This window comes from Embiotoca jacksoni, unplaced genomic scaffold (genome assembly GCF_022577435.1).
Source record: "Embiotoca jacksoni isolate LCO1_2020_lvr unplaced genomic scaffold, fEmbJac1.0.p SCAF_14, whole genome shotgun sequence".
Taxonomy (NCBI): domain Eukaryota; kingdom Metazoa; phylum Chordata; class Actinopteri; family Embiotocidae; genus Embiotoca; species Embiotoca jacksoni.
The window spans coordinates 8,396,547-8,406,463 of NW_027185274.1; the positions used below are offsets into that span (position 1 = coordinate 8,396,547).

The 9,917-nt window shown below is 43.2% G+C and overlaps 1 protein-coding gene across 3 annotated transcripts; it reads right to left on the reverse strand.

Moving 5' to 3' along the window:
- Positions 1 to 265: 265 nt before the first annotated feature.
- Positions 266 to 9,319, reverse strand: taf15 (TAF15 RNA polymerase II, TATA box binding protein (TBP)-associated factor). 3 transcript variants are annotated; one of them, XM_069147824.1, is made up of 16 exons: positions 9,140 to 9,319; positions 8,295 to 8,319; positions 8,152 to 8,185; positions 7,939 to 8,017; positions 6,988 to 7,045; positions 6,340 to 6,581; positions 6,062 to 6,221; positions 4,259 to 4,293; positions 3,653 to 3,685; positions 3,422 to 3,531; positions 3,185 to 3,314; positions 2,996 to 3,085; positions 2,817 to 2,910; positions 2,608 to 2,696; positions 2,163 to 2,307; positions 266 to 677 (listed from the first exon to the last, which is right to left on the reverse strand). In XM_069147824.1, exons 1-16 carry the CDS (start codon positions 9,147 to 9,149, stop codon positions 638 to 640), a joined length of 1,374 nt encoding a protein of 457 aa, XP_069003925.1. In that variant the 5' UTR covers positions 9,150 to 9,319; the 3' UTR covers positions 266 to 637. The 3 variants fall into 3 exon arrangements, with proteins under 3 accessions (XP_069003925.1, XP_069003926.1, XP_069003927.1); XM_069147825.1 differs by lacking the exon at positions 4,259 to 4,293; XM_069147826.1 differs by lacking the exons at positions 6,340 to 6,581; positions 6,988 to 7,045 and having other exon boundaries at positions 9,140 to 9,318.
- Between the last annotated feature and the right edge of the window lie 598 nt (positions 9,320 to 9,917).

Here is a 9,917-nt window from a genome sequence, read left to right on the forward strand (position 1 = left end):
CGCCCGGAGTATTTTGCGGGAGGAGGGCCGGCGCCGCCCCTCTGCGCGCCTGCACGGCAGCTCGGGGGCAAGTAGCCTGGCAGCTTCTCCTTACACTAAATACCAGCTGATTTACAAAGGATTTAAAGCACGTTGCCGTTGTCTTATTCAGCGTTACAAAGGCTTGGGTGTATAAACTCACACTAAGCACAGAGAAAAGATCACAGTTTTAATATTGTTTTTGGAAAAAAAAAAAAAAAAAGAAAAAAAAAAAAAAAAAGAGAACCCAAGTAAAACATTTTATTCAGCTCATACAAAACAACAAAGTCTACCTCACAAAACATCTGCAACTAGAGATCTGGGAGAAAATTAAAAAGATGTACAAAGAAATGAACAAAAAAACCCAAAACAAAACAAAAAAAAAAAAAACATTTGAGCACATGCCAACGGTGCCAATCAGCCCCGAAGTCCCTTCGCATCAGCTCGACACATCCCTCACTCACAGATGAACAGGCAATACTCGGGATGCATCGGCTACAAAAACTGTAGACACATCAGAATGTCTGATCTATCCCCCTCCCCGATTTTAGTTTCCCCAAACTAAATCCTCCCTCCACAGCGAACTCAAGGGCTGGAATGGATTTCTTCTGCTCAATGTTTAGTATGGCCGGTCTCTTCTGTCGTCTCTACGGTCGCCTCTGAGGACAAAGGACAAAAGACAAAAGACGTCGGTTATCCTTCATCCACCTTTGTCATTGAACTGAACAGTTATCATCTGACAAATGAAGGCGAGGCTTGAGATATGGTGCGAACTTCACATTAACCCAGCGCCCGCGTGGTAAATCTCCAAATGGATAACCTGAAGTGCTCTCAATAAAGCACACTTCCATTAACCCCCCCCCCCACCTCCCCCAATTTCACCTTCAGACAGCAGCAGTAAATAAAGCGAAGGGCGGAGCACCAATATTCAGACACCAGAAGCACCTCCAGGCTCGAGGTAGTGTGACAGTGTTTTCACGGCAAAAGTGACAGAATGTATTATTTAAATGAGAATAACAAAATAAAAAAAATAAAAACGTCCACCGAGCAATGCTCAAAAGGAAAACATCTACAACATGGCGGAAAAAGACTTTTCATCGCGCGACTCCGGCCGGATTCACGAGAGCACGACAAGATAACAGGAATCGCAAAATCCATCTCGTCAGGCTTTAAGTTCTGCATTTGTATCTGAACCAGCGGTGGATTGGACCCATGTGTGTCCAATGAGGACCTACAGGCCTGTTTGGAAGCCACCGCTTGTTTGAAAACAACAAGAATTAACTCAAGACAGATGCTTCATCCAATCACCTGCCAAGCATCTTTTGAAAGTGAACCATTTCAACTGGTTTCCCAGGATGACGTCTTGGATGGTCCCGTGTAACGCCATCTGACGTTTCAGGTTTAAGTTCGGCAGGCGGCGGGGCCATTTCATGGCCGACAGATCAAACATTTATTCCCGTGACATTTTCCTCAAGGTGCAAGTTCATTTTTTTTTTTTATTACGAGACGGAACTTAAATCGCTTTTTAAACCTTAATGACATTATTCGTAAGGCCGAGACATAAGCTGCATAAAATGGAGTGGCTGGTTAAAAATGATCTGCAACTGGATACGACATGTTTTATGGTGGAGATTAGACTAAAATAGGGAACAGGAATCTGGTAAACAAGTTTTAAACTTTTCTAAAGTAGTCCTTTTAAAATCCTACGACTTTCTGGGAGGAAACTGAACTCAATGCTTCAAGATTTTTAGACCGACTTAAATCCAGAGTACAAAACGGTATGCAGATTTCTGGTAAACAGCATATTAGAAAGGTTTTGGTAGGTACAACCTTCTGTACGCAGTTGAATGTACTGCAGGAAATTAGGACACAGTATTTGTTTTTTTTTTCCCCTTCAAGCAGGCGTCGCCCTCTTCTGGTCACACAGTCAAACTACAACAACACAGCACATCTACATGTGAAGTCTCTCAACTCCGTTCCTGCTTGACAAGTTGCTGAATGGACTTGTATACAACCATCACTGCACGGAGGATTAAGTGTTGCTCGGCTCATCCGCTGGCTTCAGCCGAACCCCCAAAATACCGGCCTTCATCTTGAAGGGCAGCTCGCAAGTCAAATTGAAGAAACAAAACTCCTGAACTCACCTTCCTCCCATTTTGTAGCCACCTCCGTAGCCTCCACGGTCGCCTCCACGATCTCCGCGGTCGCCTCCGCGGTCGCCCCCGCGGAAACCTCCACGGCCTCTGAAGCCGCCTCGGTCGCCGCCGTAACCACCTCGGCCTCCGCGATCTGCAAACACACAATGACAACGTGCATGTCAGTGAAGAAAGTTTCTAAAAAAAAAAAAAAAAAAAAAAGAAGAGTAAAAACACATACTGGACAGACGTGTTGGTGATATTTTGCAAATACTTTGAAGTATTTACAAAAGTCTTTATGCTGGCTACAAATATTTTTTCTTTCAAGTAGGTTTTCTTGCTCTAACCTTTTCACAACAATTTATTTCTTGGTAAAAAAAAAAAAAAAAGGTGTGTTTTTTCCTGATTAAAAACAACATTTTTCCAGTAAAACGATCCGGTTAACGTCACTTACCCCCACCTCCAAATCCAGCATCTCCTGGTTTGGGTGCCCCACACTTGTTACACTCCTGCCGCCGTGCAAAATTCATGTTGCCGCAAGAGCTGAACAAAGAAATTAGATGGAAATTTATACACACAAATCAAACCAGTTGGCCCCTTTTGTTGTACATTAATCACCATTTTCTTTTTTTTTAAATCCCATTAAAAGTATGAAATCCTGACCTGTTGGGACAAGGCCAGTCTCCTCCCTTAATATCAAAGCTGGGTCCTCCGCCGCCGCCGCCACCGCCGCCGCCGCCGCCGCGACCTCTGAAACCTGTCAAACATCCAAAGAGAAATGATGATAATCAGAACACCGGCAAAAACATCAAACACGCAAGGAAAGGTTTATGGCTACACACCTCCTCGCGTGCCTCGCCCACCTTTCTGTGCAAACTCTGCTCTCCGGGTGGCAAATGATACTTTGATGGGTTTACCATTGAACTCCTTTCCTGAAACAAACAAAACAACAAAAAAAAAGGCAACGTGTTGGTGAGAATGATGCTGACCTACTGGAGAAAACAAAAGAGGAGATGTGGCAGCACCATTACCATCAAACCAGTCAATAGCAGCTTTGGCTGAGGGAGGGTCATCAAATGACACTGTAGCTTCTCCCTTTGGTCGACCGGTGGCCTTGTCAGAGTAGATGTTGATCATCGGTTGGGCGGTCTTCTTATTCACCTGAAAGCAGAATATGCGTCGACATGACCAGTGTCATAATGCAACATTTTAAATCACTCCAAATGAGCGGAAACTGACGACAAAAGGCAATCGGATCAAATCAATACCTTGATGATGCCAATTTGTTTGAAGAAGTCACCAACTTCCTGAACTGTGGCATCTTCTCCGAGCCCCTGCACAAAAATGGTGTTGTTGTCGGAGTTGTCCTGCTCTCCAGCTGTGGAAGAGATCAACCGTGAGAGGGGACACCGGGGACGCTTATAGAAACAGAGACCGCTGGCACTGACTAATCAGTACAAATCCTCATTTAATCATGCGATGCTCAAAGACGGTCTCACCTGGTTCATCCTGAGAGTCGTAGTCTCGAGAGCCTGTAAAACAGAGGAGAGGGATGGAGGAGAAAACTTGAACAAAAGGTTGAACGACTGTCTGTAAAGTTTCATACATATAATTATTAACTCCGTCCCTACCAATGCATAATGATACAAAGCAAATTAAACAAAGCCCATGTTTACAGCTCTCTGGTGGGTGTTTTCATACCGTTGCATCACATACCAACACCTTGCAACAGGAACAGAATTGTTCTTTGGTTGTTTTTTTTTTTGAGCTTACACCAGAAATGAAAACCACCAAAATGTCTCCAGTTTTAGAAAGTTTTCCTTCTTCGTCCTGGGAACACCTCTGTCATTTACAATCAGCCCTCGTCTTCATGCAACAATACCATTATTTTACAGCTCAAGCTCCATGTTCTTTACCAAATCTGAAGTCACTTATGAGAAATAGCAATAGGTGGAGTCCCTTGGGATCTGGACATGGAAATGGTGGCATTCACCGAGTTGTTTTTTTTTTTTTTTTTTTTTTTTTTTTGTAATCCCCCTCTTTTCTTTTTGCTAACTCAAGTTCTTTCCTCCCCAACCGACACAGTTCTGATGCTCGTCACTTACCACCGTAATTTTTGTAGCCACCACGGTCACCACCTCTGCAGAGGAAAAATTGGAGATATGATGGCTTTTCCTTTGTCCCAACTGAGAGCTCAAAGCTCCCCTACATCCCCATCAGTATGCACTCCTGCCAGGGTGTGCGACTATGGTGGAAATGTCTCACACGAGGATTGCGTTAGTCTTTGACATTAGAGCTCAATGAACAGACGACTGCGCAGCTCTGACTAAAAGAAAAATCTGGCACACGAGTGAAGACAGTTATCGCGTCACTGGGTCACCATTTACAAAGAATTTGGTACTTTTTTTTTTTTCTTCCTTTTTCTTCTTGTTACATGGTCGGATTGGATACCAAGAGCTGGAAAACCAGCTGAATTTGTTTTGGGGGTTTTGTCCCCCGTGAGAAGCCAAATTGGTGTTAAGGGGTGTATCAACCAATGAGCAATCTTCCACTGTGTGCATTTATGAGATCCTTTAACTGAGGTCCAAGTTTTAGTTCAATCACTCTGAACACCTGTAGTATAAAATGTAGATCCATGTTAACACATTATACATGTTCGCCATTGTCAAATATACAACACTTGAATGAAACCTGTTGAATGTGAAGCAGCTGAAGATGTGGCTCCAGGTCTAAGTGCATCATCTCAGTGGAGTTTCCATTGTTCAAGAACTATAACGTGGCCTTCAGAGAACAACATACCAAAAGTGAGTCGCCGGCAACTGAACAAGTTTGGCTGCTAGATTGAACTTTGATAAAAGTATGGAAGCATTAAACATTAAAAACTTGTCCTCTATTAAGTTCAAATTACAAAAAGGTGACAGAAACCTCTAAATAAAGGGCATTCACAGGTTTAAAAAAAAAATTATTAATAACTTATAGGAAATATACACTACAAAAGATATGGTTGGTTTCCCAATTTTATCGAATTGACCAACATGTGGCCCTTTCAGACCTTACTCAAGTCAAGCGCCAAAAAACAAAACTAAATATCGTTTTTCTCTCCTCATGAACATGTGCAGGTGGGTACCTTTACTAGAACCTCTTCAAAACCGAGAAGTACAACTTTTGCAAGAGGGCAACGGTGAAAGATATTTTTTTGTGTGGAAGAAAGCACTCTTAATGAGGTGCTGCAGAATTGTCGCTTTACAAAAACATCTGTTAACTAAAACTCACGTTTCAAAAATAATTTAACGTTCCTCTTGATACTGTACAGCCTCTAAAAATGACACAAGGTGCCCCTTTCTGGCTGAAAGGGAAAAAAAAACAAAAAAAAACAAAAACAAAAAACTGTCAACTGTTGTTTCAGAGTGGACAAAACCTGTCCCAAAGTGTGGGATAATTCAGTTGCACAACCAGGTCTCTGGTGCCTTCACAGCTCTGATGTGGGCAGATGTAGTCCGTCTCCATCCCTTCACATAAAACCCCATTGATAGCAGGTGGATCATCATTGGGTCAACTCATTTCTAACCACCAATTAAATTAGATTTAACACCAGCAGGGCTCTTGTGTAAAAACTTAATGTGAATCAGGTTTTGAAAAAACAAAACAAAAACCAACAATCTCACACGGTTCAGGCACCTGGAGCACAAAGCTGAGGGTTGGGGAACATTACCTATGAAGTCCATGACAATATTTGATGAATCTGGTATTGAAAAAATTGGGGGTCTGGAGCACAAAGCAGATGAGTGGTGAAAATCCATCTATGTGGATGGTTTGTGGTTGATGACTGATGATGTGTTTAGTGACAAGTTATTTCTCATTTCTGTGTGCAGAGGGTACCTTGGGGGCAGTGGCACTGTGCAACTTACCCCATACCAGGAGGTCCTCCTCTTCCACCACGGTCATATCCACCACTGCGGTCATAACCGCCTCGATCAAAGCCACCGCGGCCTCGGCCTCTGAAACCCCCTCCTTCGGCACGGTCTCCCTGGTCGCGCCCAAACCTTCCACCCTGACTACCACCATCACCTGGTGCAGAAAAGATTTACAATCTCACTTAATAGACAGCAAACTTCCACATCGTCTGAGGAATCTTAACACGATACAGGTGTAGCTCTATACTGATCCTGGATTCAGTTATTCATACCCTCACTCCATCGGCTATAGCCGCCACCTCCTTGCCCCTGGCCACCATAGCCTCCGCTGCCGCCTCCGCTGCCGCCTCCGCTGCCGCCACCACCACCACCCTGTCCGCCATAGGAGCTTTGCTGCCCATAGCTGTCTCCTCCTTGGCCCTGGCCACCATAGGAACCTGGTTGTCCATAAGAGCTCTGCTGGCCATAAGAGCCTGACCCTTGTTGGCCGTAAGAAGACGACTTGTCGCCATACCTTGATTTTAGCAAAATCATTACAGTTAACCCAACAGACACCAAATACCCGAATCCATCAGTTGTTTCCATGTAAAGACATGTGATTAATAATGTGGAGCAGAAAATAACATTTTCTAATTCATCTACACTATAAAAATTCATTAGCTTGAATATGACCAGTGTTTTCAGTTAAAAAAATATATCCAATTTTACATTTGGATTCAGTATGTGTAACAGCATGCATTGCAACTGATGTACTTTATTGTTTAATAAAAAAAGAACTTTAACTTGTATAAAACATACAAAATCTTAACGTTACAAAAGACCATTTGTCGTCCAAACGATGTCTGAGAGAATCGTGCTGAAATAGTAAAGAGCATCCATAAAACAGGAGCCCAAATACTGCAATATTAGCTAAAGCTTACCCGGAGGAGTCCTGTCCATAATTACTAAAGCTCTGTTGCTGAGATTGGCCATAACCCTCTGTCAAAACACAGATGAGACAAAATGAACATTGAGAAACCTCTAATTTGGTTCAAAATAACCCGTTGTTTTATTCACTGTTTGTGTATGACGCAAAAATAAAATAAAAATCGTAAATTATTTTACTCGGCTTAAATAAAAATGAAAAGCATCTTAAAATCTCCTCTCACACACATAAGAGGGTGCAATTTATTCATGTGGTGATCAAATACCGCTACAAACATTCAGGGAATGCGAGTAACTGCCGCACTATAAATACCAAGGTTAAGCTATATTGAACCAATATTAAGTTTAGGTGGTAATTTAAGTGATTTTTAAGAGACATCAATGCACTGTACCTCAATTAAGACCAGTAAAAACAACTTTTCGCGTACGGGTGCTCCGATCAAGCGACCAACACTTGCTCAAAATAGTTCATATAGATCAGTCTACGTAAAAGGTCGAGACAATTTATCGACGCGCAGCTAAAGCGGCCTTCTGGTAGTTCAGGAGTGTGAATACATTCGGGGGAAAAAAGTTTTGTTTTTTGTTGACCAAGTACATTCTTATGATATTTTGTTTTTCTTGGTGCGTTGTGCACAAATAGATGATAGTTTTTACTCTAAATTTGATAAAGTTGTATTTTTGTAATTCCACAGGAACGCTAACACTTGTTCATCTCGGTTACCATCCGACACCAGGTGCCACATACCGTCCACGGACAACGTACTGGATAAAAACAGATTAAAAAAAAGAAAAGAAAGTATAACAAACAAAAAAAAACACGGGGACGGAAAACTATAGGCTGCAATAAAATGCAGTAATGTTATAAATAAATAAACGGACAGATAAAAAGGCAGCAGCAGCAGCGGGCATAATTAGTTTACGGTAGTTCATAATATTGCAAACTGTACCTTGTGTCCCACTTGGCTGTTCAAAGCCGGCATAACTCTGTGCCCCGTAAGAGCTGCTTCCATTTCCTTGTCCATAACCCTGCCAACAAGACACATCAGTTAAGACAGGTTATCATTATACCAAAAATAAACACATGCTGTTGTATGCAGCCTGCATACAATAAGCTGACAGCAGTTTGGGTAAAAAAATAAATAAATAAATAATAAATCTACCTGTCCACTCTGCTGACCGCCATATGATCCATAGCTGTGGACACAAAAGAGCAACGTGGCTCAATTATATGTTAAACAACAATATGTACATACATGCTCTGTATTTCTGTGGTAAATTAAGCGTAAAGCTTGATCATCCTCACCTCTGTGAGCCACCATACCCCGAATCTGACGAAACAGAAACAAACAAAAAAAAAATTAAAAATTAAAAAAAATAAATAAACGTGATTAAAAGTGACATCGTAACTGTCCAGAAGGACCACGACGTTTACTTTAAACGGTGTGCCGAGGAGAGAAGAGGAGAAGAGGGTGACTAAGCAGGCAGCCGGAGGCCAGAAGTGGTTTTTATGAAGGAGGAGCAGGAGGCCCGGCGCGAGGCCGAGCCAATAAAAATGGCGGTCAATTTCAGCGCAGGCTCAGACTAAATGTTGAAAACGAAAAACAGGTTTATAAATACGTCCCGGTGCCGGCTGAGTTCTTCTTTTATTTTTTCCCCAATGAAACACCGTGAATAATGCGAATCCGTCTGAATTGTTAAAAACACACCGGTTCGCCGCCGCTGTGAGAAAACAAACCAGCGGCAGCGTAAACAAAAGACGCGTTCACGTTAGCGGACAAGACAACCTCGGCTCGGCGGCGGAGAGGCCCTGCTCGGCCGGCGTACAACCTCCCGACGCCGACGCCGACGTTTTACAATTAAAAAACAAAAAAAAAGACCGGACACGGGAGTAAACGCCGCACTAAAAAAAAACAAAAAACGAGTACTTTAAAAACACCCGCTGGAGAACAGCTCGGTCGGGGGTGAAAAGACGAGACGTGCTCCATGAAGTAGACGGAGCCTCCCGGGCTGACCTCGCGGCTCGGCGGCTAACGGAGCAGCTAATGCTACTCAACCCACTTTTACTTATTTACAGGAAGAAGAAGAAGAAAAGAAAAAAAAAAAAAAGCAAACGGGAGAGAGACGCTCAAAGAGGATACGCGGACTTACCAGTGGCCATTGTGTGCCGTTATACGTATATATAAGTTAAAAATCGATGTTCTTGTGATTAGCGGATAAAACTTGTGGTTGGATGTACGCAGCGCCAGAATGAGACGAACACGCTGCGGCGCTTCCTCGACAGCTTCCTCCTCCTTCTGCGGACCGACTGCTCCACAGCTTCTCTGCTCCGCTTCTTCTTCTGCGGGCTTTAAAGGCAGCTTCGCGTCCCAACGCTGTTGTGCATTACTGCCACCTGCTGGTTCCGGAACCCAGATTAATATGACTTTTACGAGCCTGGTCTCGTTGTCCCTGATATTATTTTGTGGATCAAACCCTGGCAGCCGCTGGCCAACCTCGAGACAGAGTCGCTGCGGACAAGAAAACTCGGGCTAATTTGGTTTTTTTTTGCTCAACCCATTGTAGAGCCATGGATATTGTGAATAGCTCAGCGGGCGACACTCAAAGTTACATGACCTGCGTCCGGCCAACTCGATGGGGAACTACAGTTGCAGCACCTGTGAGTCCTGACACGGGGTCCTTAGAGCCACCTGTGAAGATCTGGACGTAGTCGTTACACCTAGTTTCCACTCACCAGATACACGCTTTTATCTCCTGCCTTGATTTATAATAACTTAAGGTCAACCTCTGGAGTGTCTACCAAAGTTGGGTAAAAGTCCTTCCCATGCACTCCCCAATCTCTTGCCGTTACATCTCCTGTCCAGCCAAAACTGATTTTTTTTTTTCCTCATACGCTGCACTCCCACAATCAAGCGTGTATGTATTTTAC

Excerpts from the sequence above, each read along its gene's own strand:
- taf15 (XM_069147824.1), bottom strand. Across the intron at positions 3,086-3,184 it reads TGCTATTGACTGGTTTGATG|GAAAGGAGTTCAATGGTAAA; the intron begins GTAATGGTGCTG and ends TGTTTGTTTCAG. Across the intron at positions 2,308-2,607 it reads TGCTGGATTTGGAGGTGGGG|ATCGCGGAGGCCGAGGTGGT; the intron begins GTAAGTGACGTT and ends GTGTGTTTGCAG.